At 40.9% G+C, this 14363-nt stretch overlaps 1 protein-coding gene across 1 annotated transcript; it reads left to right on the top strand.

Annotated features, from left to right (window-relative positions):
- The first annotated feature begins 92 nt into the window (after window positions 1–92).
- On the top strand, window positions 93–12406 carry LOC106606114 (uncharacterized). The gene is made up of 5 exons (XM_014202236.2): window positions 93–291; window positions 8409–8951; window positions 9112–9317; window positions 9680–9803; window positions 10138–12406. Exons 2-5 carry the CDS (start codon window positions 8433–8435, stop codon window positions 10291–10293), a joined length of 1005 nt encoding a protein of 334 aa, XP_014057711.1. The 5' UTR covers window positions 93–291; window positions 8409–8432; the 3' UTR covers window positions 10294–12406.
- The last annotated feature ends 1957 nt before the right edge of the window (window positions 12407–14363 follow it).

Raw genomic sequence — 14363 nt, 5'->3', positions numbered from 1 at the left:
TGCCAATGAGCTTGTGATTGGCCAGTGAGGGTATTACGGTAACGGTATGTAGATACTGAACGTGATTGGCTACTGCAGCTTGCGGACTGGAAACCCCCTGAAAGATCAGAGTTGAAAGAAACGAAAGTTGAGCCTAACTATTGATGCTGTCCAGAGAAGTGCGGAGGAAACACCAAAGAGCAGGAAAAGAATAAGACAAAGTGAGCCTGCTTTTCAAGACACTGTTCCTACTTCAACAGTGATCCTGCATCAAGTAAAGCTTAGCAGTGTTTAGCAGCCTTCAACTTGACCGTAAGTACTTTATTATTAATGTTCCATTCCATGTATAAAACACTGCTAGACCCTGTCGCACAGGCTGGTTAAACTCAGCCTGACTTATTTGCCCTAATGCAGATAGCAGCACCATCAATCAAGCAATGGTGTAAAGTACTTAAGTAAAAATACTTTAATGTACTACCAATGTAGTTTTTTGGGGGGTATCTGTACTTTACTTTACTATTTATATTTTTGACAACTTTTACTTTTACTTCACTACATTCCTAAAGAAAATTATGTACTTTTTAGACCATACATTTTCCCTGAAACCCAAATGTACTCGTTACATTTTGAATGCGTATCACGACAGAAAATGGTCCAATTCGTACACTTATCAAGAGAACATCACTCGCCATCCCAACTGCCTCTGATCTGGCAGTCTCACTAAACACAAATGCTTTGTTTGTAAATGATGTCTGAGTGTTGTAGTGTGACCCTGGTTATCCGTAAATTAAAAAAAATAAAATAAAATTGTGATGTCTGGTTTGCTTAATATAAGGAATTTTTAATTATTCATCATTTAACTTTAACTTTTGATACTTAATTATATTTTAGCAACTACATTTAATTTTTATACTTAAGTATATTTAAAACCAAATACTTTTACTCAAGTAGTATTTTACTGGGTGACTTTCACTTTTACTTGAGTCATTTTCTATTAAGGGAGCTTTACTTGAGAATGTAGTACTTTTTCTACCACTGCAATCAGGGAAAGTTTCTGCACTGGGTGGTGTCTCCCTGTTGCAACTTGTAATAAACCGGATTGATTGTTGATTGACTTTACCTACCACTGTTCTCCCTTTTGTTCACCTGGAAATTACTATAACACCCCTCTAGCCTACTTGGGCCCCTTGATAATCAACCAGTGGCCATTTTAATAAAATACCTCCTCTGATGTCAAAGCCAGACAGTACAACAGCCAGGATTGAATCAAAGGCTCATTGTCGACCAGTCCACTGTACTTACTTTTGAGAATTTAGGAGAAAATCCATCTTCCAGATAATAACTAAACTACACAGCCCAGTCTCTCAATTCTGCTTATGGCAATCCTTCATCACAATGCTCTTTGCATTATCTTTAATGTTGTATTTAATATCAACAGACTGACATGATCTCGGCTAATCCTCTCTAGTTTCAGACCGTTTTAAGTGATACCCATGGTGGGTTGTGCAAAGAAGGAATATTATCCTTAAAATGTAAATGTAGGAAGTCAGTTTATTTGGCAGGGTGATGTGTATCTTACAGTAGTGCAGTAGCTCATAATTAATTCAGGGTGATACGGTTAGTTTGTTGTCATATTTAGACACATTGTCTTTTCTGCAGTATAGAGCCATATATATGGTGACTCCTACTCTGCCAAAGGATAATGAACCAATGGCTTAACGCAGCAGAGTGTTAGGGTCTGTTGGAAATGATCAATCCAAGGAAATATAGTGCAGTGTTCAGTCAAAAAGGATATTGACAACAATAGTTTTTTGTAGATCTATTTCAAGTGATCAGAGGACACCCTCCATTCAGGGTTTGGGAATATTCTGACCTACAGAGGATTTGTGCTGGTTTTTACTGAGAACAGAACTCAGAACCAACCATTCACGATGGAAAACTACCAGAGCAGATGGTGCTATGTTATTATGAGGACCGTTATCTATGCTAGCCAGGTCAGCTATGCATGGCCCGAGAGAGAACCACGTGACCTGCAACTGACTTCAACCCTTCCATAAATTCCTGTTGACCTGCAAGTAAAGTGTTTGGTCCCACGCAATGTTTTGTGTTTACTTATAATTATGATCAGATGACAACAGCTCAAGATGGCGTGGAAAACACTTTTCATCAGGCTCGATGTAACACTGTGGAAGAGTAAGGGACCCTATTCAGGCACACACAGATAGGGGTCTAGGGGTGCCCTTTTCCCACCTATAAGAAAAGTGTATTTTCAGATTGGCATTTCTTAAAGGGGTATTCTGCAAACCAAACAACAACAAAACCAACACCTGCCACTGTTTTGACAAACAAATAAGGGTTGGAGATATGTCTTTTTTATTTTACTAGGCAAATCAGTCAAGAACAAATTCTTATTTACAATGACAGCCTAGGAACATTGGGTTAACTGCCTTGTTCAGGGGCAGAACGACACATTTTTACCTTGTCAGCTCGGAGATTTGATCAAGCAACCTTTTCGGTTACTGGCTCAACACTCTAACCACTAGGCTACCTGCTGCCCCACTCTCAAATTAACACTAGGCTACCTGTAACCACTCTCAAATTCTCAGACAGAGCTATGGATGCTAGGACTGACCACCATGAGATCAAAATGACAGTTTTAACCATGCAATGACAGTTTAACCAAAGAAATGACGTTGCCACGAGCAGCACCGCAGATATTGCGATCAACGCGTTGCAAGACTTCGTTCTCAAACAGTCACACACAGTATATACGCATGGACACAGGTTCGATTCAAGCTGCTACAACGTGGAAGCCACTGAACAAAACAGTGGATAAGTTTACCCTCGCGCTTCAACGCTCTTAGTTGTTGCGGAAATTGACCAACTACGCTGTTTACGCTGAGCATCTAAGTCATAGCACTGAGTCTACCTTTAAAATAGCTGTCCAGTTTATCCAGATTTCAATTAAATGTGACCTATAATTACTTACAATATGAGTTAAATAGTTTTCCTTCCAGAGAAATTAAATTAAGTATGTTAAAAAAAGCAGCTTTTCTGTGTTGGAATGGTGTGGGCATACCTCAACAACAGAATGGTGTGTGTAAATTCCTGTGTAGGGACGTCTCACTGACTAAAGACCAGGCCAATTCCAAATGCCTGGCAGTTGGCAGACGGTACCCAATACACATCAAGTCGCCCATCGGCATGCCAACGGTAGAGATGAAAAGACATGACGCAACCCAGCCACTCTTTTCCCCTTTTCCCAGTACATTCCGGATTACAAGATAACACTCCAGAGGGCCATTAAACGGCAGAACATCCACTTCAAACATTCTATCCAGGACAGGATAGCACAGTAACAGCATGTGCACGCAAAGTGGCTCGCCCTGCGCTCAACGGACAGAATCCAGACCATTCATATGGAATCAGGAGAACATTCTTGGTAACAACAAAAACCTTGCTTTTGTTGATAAACTATTAGGCTACAAAAGGATCTAGGTGGGAAGGCAAGAAGTGTACTAATGCATGTTATGATCATTGTGTGCTGTAGAAATGTTAAATGATATTGTGTATTCACCCCGTTGTGAATAACTTCTCTGTATTTCAAGGAGAATATGTCATGATTTGTATCATTATATTGGGAATATTAAGCCCTGAACAATTCCCCGCCTTTCCCGGTTGTGCAAAGGATATGCCCATCAATAATTGAACACTATTAAATTCCCTATGGCAGGGTTCAACTCTGAGCTGATAGTCGGTGGGCCAGAACATAACTATTATATAATATTAACACAATGAATTGGCCTACACTACAAATTGAACAAACATTTTAACACATCTGATTTGCACATAATACATTCAGTGACAATAACATAATGATTTCGATCTGATTACTCTAAAAAAATCACCATGTTATTTTTGTCTATTTCTCTGTCCGTTGATTGGTGGGGAAAACAGGTCTACATAGACTACTGTAGGCTACACTACTCTTTTTTAAGTCAGCATTTGTTCAGAACAATTAGCTTTGAATCAAGACAAAATGTCGCTCTTAAAAAGTATCAAAAGAAAGGTGGATAATGAAAATCGAAGTTTCTGGGAAGAATGTACAGAGAGATGAAAATGTCGCTGTTTGCAAATAATTAAATCTCAGAGATCATTATGAATCTAAACATGGAACTTTCAAAGTGGCCTTCCCGCCCGAGACAGGAGCACAGGCAGAAACATTGAAGCATTAACTACAAGCTAGACACCAGGCTTTTTTGGCTGACATATTCTGTCACTTAAACGGGTTAAATGTGCAGTTATAAGTAAGAGGGAAAACAGTCGTAGACATGGTGGAAAAACTTGAGGGCTTTACTAGGAAGATTGAGTTGTTCGATTTGGACTTGTAATGTGGAAGGCTACTGCACTTCAGCACAGTGAATAAACGACAGGGAGAGTGACGAGGCTGCAGCATTGTCACAGATGTGATTTCAAGATTTCATCAACCAGCTGAGGGTCAACTTCTCCACCAGATTTGGCTGGGATTTGAAGACTGCACCATGCCCACGGATATCATTGCGTTTTTACGTGATCCTTTCACAGTCCGCACAGGTGAAGAATTCTCCTCCCTTGCTAAGAAAACGATACCCTCGCTGGACGAGGCTGCAATTCCAGACATCAAGCCACATCAGGGATGTGCTCAGGAGTGCGGAGGCCTTGTAGCGTTCTGGGTCGCATGCTCAGAGAAATACAGCACAATAAAGAAACTTGCATTTTATTTGCTAACAATTTTTTGATCGACTTATACCTGCGAGTCCTCATTTTCCTCTATGAACGCAATATAGATTCACGACAGGAATAATATTTCATATAAGTAAATCGAGGACTGCCTGCGCATCAAAATCACATCCATCTCCCATTGAGTAAGTAACTTATTGGCCTATATGACTGTATTTAGTAAATGCTAACATTATTGTGAGTGCTTATCCAGGGATATTTAGGTCTCAAGCTGACAGTATTTTCTGTTCTGTCATTACACGGCTATCCGGATACAGACATTCAGATACAGACATTGAGCTACAGACATCGTCTTTTTCCTTTAAATTATGGTTTTATGTTGGATGCTACATTTTTGTCCAATTGCAATTGTAAGCAGTCCTAATAAAAAAAATCCCACTTCTATTAGGCCATATATTTTTTCATTGTGAAAGATACTGTTAAGCCTCATAGCCCACCTCAGCCAGTTTAGTTATTTTATATAGGCCCAGGCTCTGAAGAAATAGACTTCAATTAAGCCCTGGTGTTGTTTGTAAAGTCAAATGAAAATGAAGATTAGCGTTGAAATTAATGACTCAACTGGTGTAGTTTTTTTTTATATCTTTTGCTGTGCTGCTGTGGTGGAACATTGCCTCAGGAATATAACACTCTTACTAGAACTTGTGAATTCAATATAGACTTTAATACAGAGTAGCAAAGCCGTGCTGATCCATGAAACAACCAACTTATCTGAGTCAGAGCTCTGCCTTTATAGCTTTGCAGCCTCACACACAGCATATGTAAATGAAATCACTCCCCTTGCCCTTCCGCCACCATTATCTTTTAGTCCGAGTTCTTGCTTGTTCACACCTAGTAATGCTCACATCTGCTTCAGGTTAGATTATAATGGTGGCAGGACCCCTTATGTAATACAAAAAAATACTAAATTTATTGTATACTTCACGTTTCACATGTCGGTCATTTTGCTACCATCCTCCCTCCACGTTCTCCTGTCATAAATATGTCCAGATGTAACAAATGTAATTATGGCCTTAGCTAATGTACTCATGTACATTGTCTTAATGTAATCATTGGCATGTTTGTTTTGCCCAGAAGCAACAAATGCACTAGATGACATAATTTCTACTTCCTGTTAACCTCTCTTGTGTAGGGGGCAGTATTTTCACGTCCAAATGAAAAGCGTGCCCAAAATAAACTGCCTGTTACTCAGGCCCAGAAGCTAGGATATGCATATAATTGGTAGATTTGGATAGAAAACACTCTAAAGTTTCTCAAAATGTTAACATTATGTCTGTGAGTTTAACAGAACTGATATGGCAGGCGAAACCCCGAGGACAAACCATTTCCTCAAAAAAAAATTCAGCCTACCACTGTTTTCAATGGCTGTCACTTTTATTATAAGGCAAAATCCTCCCAGGTTGCAGTTCCTAGGGCTTCCACTAGATGTCAAGTCTTTAGAAAGAGTTTCATTCTGGTTTTTGGAAAAATGAAATTGAAATGAAATTGTAGTTTTTCTAGGTGGCTCTCATTTTGACTGTAGTGTTTCCAAGCGCGTTAAAGAGAGCGCGTGCTTTGGTATTTTTCTCCGGTAAAGACAATAACGATTCTCCGTCTTAAATTGTATCGTTTATTTATGTATTAGGGTACCTAAGGTTTGATTGTAAACGTTGTTTGACTTGTTTGGAAAAGTTTATTAGTAACGTTTGGGATTCATTTTGTATGCATTTTGATGGAGGGAAACTGGGTGGATTATTGACTGAAGTACGCCAGCTAAACTGAGTTTTTATGGATATAAAGAAGGACATTATCGAACAAAAGGACCATTTGGGATGTATCTGGGACGTTTTGGAGTGCCAACAGAAGAAGATCATCAAAGGTAAGGCATTTATTATATCGCTATTTCTGACTTTCGTGGCGCACCTGCCTGGTTGAAATATGTTTTTCATGCTTTTGTATGCGGGGCACTGTCCTCAGATAATCGCATGGTGTGCTTTCGCCGTAAAGCCTTTTTGAAATCTGACACAGCGGCTGGATTAACAAGAAGTTAAGCTTTATTTTTATGTACTACACTTGTGATTTTATGAAAGTAAAATATTTATAATTCTGTAGTTTGAATTTCACGCTCTGCAATTTCATCGGATGTTGGCCAGGTGGGACGCTACCGTCCCACCTGCCCATAAGAAGTTTATGTGATTATTGTCCTGATGTTTTCTCAGCATAGCAACTGCACCTAGTTACATTGCATTAACTCCCACACAAGTTAGCTATATTTTCAGTACCAGGCGCTGTTCACCTCCTATTGATTGCGCCGCGGTTGCAGCTTTACGTTTCAGCACCACAAAATGGTCCGCCAACTTTTTTATTTATTCACTGTATCCTGCATTCTCTCTCCACATGAATGAAGTTAAAATGTAACTGTTTCATTATTTAAGTAAGGGCCAAATAATTTTGCTGGTATGCCAGATTTGGCCCACGGGCCGCCAGTTGGGGAACCATGCCCTAAGGAAAGGACTCTCCTCCCTGGGACTGGGTATGCGAGACCTTTCCTTCCCTGCTGAGCGAGAACACAGAACGTTTCAGCCAGTCAGGCAAGGAGCCACAGCACCGAGCCCCGCCCTCACTCTCCATTCGAACTGAACTATAAAAGCGTGGCGCGAATAATAGCCACTGCCGACCGAAATCCTTCTGCTGCTCAGACATCACCGTAGTTAGTAACTGGAAAGCACCCTGGCTTACCTTCAGATTATAATTGTGACACATAGGCCTATGTTTTATCCCTACTCACTAAGAAAGTTTCTATCAATTTAAATCATAGATGGTGCCCTGTTTATGGTGGGAAATAGAAAACACATATTTTAAATTACACCATTAGTTACCCAATTAAATAGACATTATCATAATGTTAGGCCACTCCTCTACACCAGTAATTAAACATATTCATGCAAGTAGACCACTGATTAACCAGCTCATCCTCTAGACCTTTGATTGACCAGCTCATCCTCCTCAGGAGTATGACATCATACTCTGAGGAAAAAGCAAGCATTTTGTAAATTATCTGTTTGAGATACAAATTTGAGGTGTTTTTTAATTTTTAAATTTTTAATTTATATGCTTTGGCCACATACGAGTATAAGACGAGTCAACATTATTTAGGTGTAACTGTCTATTTTCACTGGACAGTTACTTTAAGTCGAATAATGTTGTTGTTTTTTATGATGGGAGGGTCGGGAGCACTGACTGGCTTCAATATACTTTCATTAGTCACCTAAGTAAAGATGTTGCTAGAGTGCTGACCAATTTTCAACATGTGCTCAAGCTGTAAATTCTCAAACTATTTTGAGGTCTTAGTTTACTGACAGACTAGCTCTGGTCCAGGGCTTTTGCTGTCCCACATTCCCAATCTCAACAGGCATGGTATTTGAACCAGCAACCCTGTGGGCAATGGTTCACCTCTTTAACCTTCAGGTTGTACAGTACATTTTTATGGTAGCCTACATATTACATTGCTGACTGAGTAAACGCAGACTGCCATTTCTTCTTTCTCCAATACTTTCCAAACATCACCCTGTGTTACTGTATGTTGGTGTTTTCAGAAGACACATTAGTTCTGGTTCGGTAGACTAATGTTTGCCTTTTTGGTATTTTGAACTTTTCTTCCAAATTCTCCTCAGACAACGCTGAAGTGAGAGCAGAACATGGACGTGGTTGTGCGCAATAACCGCAGAGGACACCGGGAGTTTGCTGTCCAGGCCGAGCACTTGAAACTGCCGGAACTAGGACTGAGACTGAAAGCTCAGGACATTCACAACAACTACCTCTTCAAAGACAACATCCCAGAATACCCAAGGCCAGAGTTCTGGGTTTCCCAGCTCAGACACGACACAGATGAATACGGGCTATTTGGCATAGCCGTCGAAAGCGATGGGGGGTTCTGTGCTAGGGACCGAGAAGAGGGGCCAGAGGACCCAGAAGAGGGGCCAGAGGGTTTGGACCTGCTGTGGTGGAGCTTGTCTTTGGGAGCAGAAGAGATGGCCTCGGCTGAACAACGTCTGCTCCAGACCAGGTACCCTGACAGGACAGAGGAGCAGGCCAGGGAGCAGAAATCCTTCCTGCAGAGGTTCGCCACCTCACCTGCCTTCCTGGACACCTCTCGGCTGGGCTCCTACCGCTTCACCTTCCCCCTGGAGGAGCTGCTCAAGAGATACCGGGAACAGGTACTGAAGTCTTGTTAGTGGAACTGTTAAAATATCTGTAGAATAAACATACAGGACTGCTGGGTACATACTGAGACCATGTGAGAATTTGTGGTCAAATAATTTAAAGGAACAAGAGCATGTAATTTAATGATATTGAAGGTGTTTGTCTTTTTTTTAGCTATGCGTTGGACACGAGCCAATCCTGCGTGTTTATGAGACAGTCCTGTACAAACAGGAGGTGATGTACTCAGTGCTAGTCCACAGTCACTACAACAACGACCTCTTTGAGAAGTACCCTCTCCTCCAGGACAATGATGATGGAGTCTGTGCTTACAGAGATGGACAAATCATTTGGAGACCCGAGGCCATGTGTCAGACACACAGGTTAGAGTGGGCACAACTTTTACTGGGGATGGGGGGACATGACCCCCCCACATTCTGAAATTGCATGTTTGTTCCCCCCAGTTTTATTATTGCACTGTGATACAAAACGTGGCACCGGTGTGCTTTAGGACAATGTGGACGCCTTAGAGCGGTTATCCCCCCCACTTCTAAAACCAAATTGCGCCCCTGGTATAATTCACAGATCAATGTAAACAATGTGCAGACTCAAAACATTTCCATTCAATGCTAAATATGTCAGTTACTTTAGATGTAATATAGCAATAATAGATAAAAAAATCACTCAATTATAGCATGGGATGCATTAATTACAATTGACTCAGACTTTTACTTCCTTTCCACAGCTTGAAATTGGTGCCAAAGCCCTACCAGAACCAGGATGTAGCCCACCTGATCCCTGATCCACAGAAACACCAGTTCTACGTTTGGGACAACATTGCTGTAGCGTTCCACATGGACGGTTCACAGGTCAGATTTCACATCAACTTTATTGATTGGATCAACAATGTTTGTACTGGAAAATAACAGGGTGTAAAGGATTTAGTTTTAGCCCAACTCTAACACGTCTGATTCAATTAATCAACTAATTATCAAGACCTTTATTAGTGTAATCTGTGTGTAACTGGTGCCTGGAACAAAACCCTGCACACCCTGTATCTCTCCAGGACAGGTTTTTAAGACAACTGCTTTGTGGGTATAACTTTTAAAGGTACAACAATGTTGCCAAAGCAGCAAGACTTTACAATCAGCAATCAAAAGTCTAGCTATCACTTAAGATGATGAAAAATTCTGTTCCTCTCAGATGTTGACCTTCGATAGGTACAATTTGAGACACCATCTGAGATTCTGTGAGCCAGGAACGCCACAATTTTCCCCCGACTGTGAGTTCACCACATACGAGGAGGCTAAAGACATGGTGGACTGCTATTGGCCTTACTACCCCACCCCCCTCTACTGATAAACTTACTACCACACCCCCCTGTTCTGCTAAACTTACTACCCCACCCCCCTCTACTGATAAACTTACTTCCACACCCCCCTGTTCTGCTAAACTTACTACCCCACCCCCCTCTACTGATAAACTTACTACCACACCCCCTGTTCTGCTAAACTTACTACCACACCCCTTGTTCTGATTAACTTACTACTACACCCCCTGTTCTGCTAAACTTACTACCCCACCCCCCTCTACTGATACACTTACTACCACACCCCCTGTTCTGCTAAACTTACTACCCCACCCCCTCTACTGATAAACTTACTACCACACCCCCTGTTCTGCTAAACTTACTACCCCACCCCCTCTACTGATAAACTTACTACCACACCCCCTGTTCTGCTAAACTTACTACCCCACCCCCTCTACTGATAAACTTACTACCACACCCTCTGTTCTAATAAACTTACTACCACACTCCCCTGTTCTAATAAACTTACTACCACACCCCTGTTCTAATAAACTTACTACCACGCCCCTGTTCTAATAAACTTACTACCACACCCCCTGTTCTAATAAACTTACTACCACACCCCCTGTTCTAATAAACTTACTACCACACCCCAGTTCTAATAAACTTACTACCACACTCCCCTGTTCTAATAAACTTACTACCACTCCCCCTGTTCTAATAAACTTACTACCACACCCCCTGTTCTAATAAACTTACTACCACACCCCCTGTTCTAATAAACGTACTACCACACCACCCTGTTCTAATAAACTTACTACCACACCCCCTGTTCTAATAAACTTACTACCACACTCCCCTGTTCTAATAAACTTACTACCACTCCCCCTGTTCTAATAAACTTACTACCACACCCCCTGTTCTAATAAACTTACTACCACACCCCCTGTTCTAATAAACTTACTACCACACCCCCTGTTCTAATAAACTTACTACCACACCCCCTGTTCTAATAAACTTACTACCACACTCCCCTGTTCTAATAAACTTACTACCACTCCCCCTGTTCTAATAAACTTACTACCACACTCCCCATGTTCTAATAAACTTACTACCACACCCCCTGTTCTAATAAACTTACTACCACTCCCCCTGTTCTAATAAACTTACTACCACTCCCCCTGTTCTAATAAACTTACTACCACACCCCCTGTTCTAATAAACTTACTACCACACTCCCCTGTTCTAATAAACTTACTACCACACCCCTGTTCTAATAAACTTACTACCACACCCCCTGTTCTAATAAACTTACTACCACACCCCCTGTTCTAATAAACTTACTACCACACCCCCTGTTCTAATAAACTTACTACCACACCCCCTGTTCTAATAAACTTACTACCACACCCCCTGTTTTAATAAACTTACTACCACACTCCCCTGTTCTAATAAACTTACTACCACACCCCCTGTTCTAATAAACTTACTACCACACCCCCTGTTCTAATAAACTTACTACCACACTCCCCTGTTCTAATAAACTTACTACTAGAATGATGATGATCTACTAGGATGGCTATTTCTTGATTTGTTGTTTGGATTGTTTTCATGATTGTGTATTTGAATTGTATTTGCGAGACATTCTACTGCACTGTTGGAGCTAGTAACACAATATTTTACATGCACCTGCCATAACACCTGCAAATCTGTGTACGTGACCAATAAACTTTGATTTGATGATGATTTTGAAGTCAAACGGAAAGGTAAAGTTAAAATTGTTATTCTTTCAACATGCTTCACTGGTTTAAACCCAGTAAGCTACATGTGTTTGTGTTTTTTTTAGTCAGCATTAGTACATTGTCAGGTTTGAGAACATATTGCTTTTGTTAGTCAGCAGTAGTATACTGTTTGTCAGGATGGAGAACATATTGCTTTTGTTAGTCAGCAGTAGTATACTGTTTGTCAGGATGGAGAACATATTGCATTTGTTAGTCAGCAGTACTATATTGTTTGTCAGGATTGAGAAAATATTGCTTTTGTTATTTTTGTGCCTTTGCTCTACAAAGAGCTAAAAGGACTCAAGTATTTTTTGTTAAGTTAGAATTTTTAAGAAAATAAATCTTCTACATTGGGACTAAACTTTTTAGCCCAGTCTCTCAATTCAGCCTATGGCAATCCTTCATCACAATGCTCTTGACATGACCTGTAATGCTTTATTTAATATCAACAGACTGACATGACCACTGCTACTCCTGTCTCTAGTTTCAACCCTTTGTTATTCATGATTGGCAGCCCAGGACAGAATCGGCAAACATGGAATCGTATCCTCAGTTTGTTTGGCAATGTCTCTTACAGTAGTAGTACAGCAGAGAATTATTTTTGCAGGGTGATATTGTCAGTTTGTTGTCACATTTAGATTTTTCTGCTGTATAGAGTGAGAAAAATGGTAACTCCCACCCTGTGCAGCATTGTGTAAAGTTTCAGATGCATGGAAAGATGACTGGGAATATGGCCGAATACAAACAGTGTAGTTATTCCCCCCGCAAGGCAATCAAACAAGTGAAACTTCAGTATAGGGACAATTCAACGGCTCAGACACAAGACCGATGTGGCAGGGACTACAGGAAATCACGGACTACAAAAAGAAAACCAACCACGTCACGAACACCAACGTCTTGCTTCCAGACAAACTAAACACGTTCTTTGCCTGCTTTGAGGATAATACAGTGCCACCAACGCGGCCCGCCACCAAGGACTGTGCCCCCCTTCTCGGGCTGACGTGAGTAAGACATTTAAACGTGTTAACCCTTGCAAGGCTGCCAGCCCAGACTACAGTGGTTCCTTATGGGGGGTGATTCATGCCAGAATTAAGCCTTGTGAAGCTACTGATACCTCTCACCAAGTCACCTAACGTCTTCCTAGCGTCATAAAATAACGGCATGAATTAACATGGACTGTCAATGGAGACAAGTTTGTTTCTAAGGCATCAAGCTGCCGACGCGTTCACGTCATGTGACATGTACACATCATGTAGACGTAGTGTTCACGTGGTGTTCACGTCACGTAACATGCCACTGACACGTCACGTGTCAGTTTGTATTTAAGTATATTATGAATGATCTTACCATGAAATCCTTAAAAATGCCTACATGTGTTACGCGTTACGTGTTAGTTTAAGTGTCTGTTTAGTTCATCAATTTCATTTGTTGATTTAGCTAAAATAGGCCTATCTCCTCAATACAAAAATTATTAGGCTAGTTGATATCGCAGGCACCATTACTGTGTAGATATGCCTATTTCTTCCATCAGCAGAAAATCAAGGGCTTCTTGGTAGCCTAGTGGTTAGAGCATTGGGCAAGTAACTGAAAGGTTGCTAAATCAAATCCCAACGCTGGTTCTCTGGGCGACTGAATACGTGTATTTTGATTAAGGCAGCCTCACGCAATGCTCTGATTCAGAGGGGTTGGGTTAAATGCGGGAGACACATTTCAATTGTTGAGGTAGCCTAGGTCTCTAGTGGTGAATTCAAAATAACTCAGAAGTCAGAAATCTCTGACTTCTGACTTCAGTGCGTTCAAGACAACCCGGAACTCTGAAAAAAACGAGGTCAGACTGGGATTTTTGTTTTGTTTTGAACAGTCGTCCAACTCGGAATCTCTGACCTGAAAATCAATGATGTCATGATTTGACCTCGTTTCCCCCCCACTTCCCAGTTTACCGGATTAACAGACACAACCATGCAACCCTTCATCTATACATTTCTGTGGAGATGTTTTATGGTTTAAAGCAGGGTTCAAATTGAGGGGGTATGTGAGGATATAGGCCTTGTTATAGATATGTGCAAAAAGCATATGCTACCACTTGTTTGCTTAGCTTTATGAAAAACAACAGTCCAGATTATATAAAGCGAACAAGGCTATAACAATGATTAACTCCACAATTATTTCAGCATAGTCTACTAGCCTATCAAAGTTCTTGCGCAGCCTAAACATCACAGGAAAATGTGGTTGGTTTATTAAATGCTTTGCAATGTAGAGCTATGCCTAATGCAAAATACCAAAAAGTTAGAATTGGTGTGGGTCTATGCATCGACCAAACAGTTTAACAAATTAAAACA

Source organism: Salmo salar, chromosome ssa05 (assembly GCF_905237065.1).
Source record: "Salmo salar chromosome ssa05, Ssal_v3.1, whole genome shotgun sequence".
In the NCBI taxonomy this organism is placed as follows: domain Eukaryota; kingdom Metazoa; phylum Chordata; class Actinopteri; order Salmoniformes; family Salmonidae; genus Salmo; species Salmo salar.
Note: the sequence above shows the minus strand (reverse complement) of the source record. Positions and strands in the feature narration are given on the sequence as shown.

Excerpts from the sequence above, each read along its gene's own strand:
- LOC106606114 (XM_014202236.2), top strand. The coding sequence starts at position 8,433 with ATGGACGTGGTTGTGCGCAATAACCGCAGAGGACACCGGGAGTTTGCT. Across the intron at positions 8,952-9,111 it reads TCAAGAGATACCGGGAACAG|CTATGCGTTGGACACGAGCC; the intron begins GTACTGAAGTCT and ends TCTTTTTTTTAG. Across the intron at positions 9,318-9,679 it reads GCCATGTGTCAGACACACAG|CTTGAAATTGGTGCCAAAGC; the intron begins GTTAGAGTGGGC and ends TCCTTTCCACAG.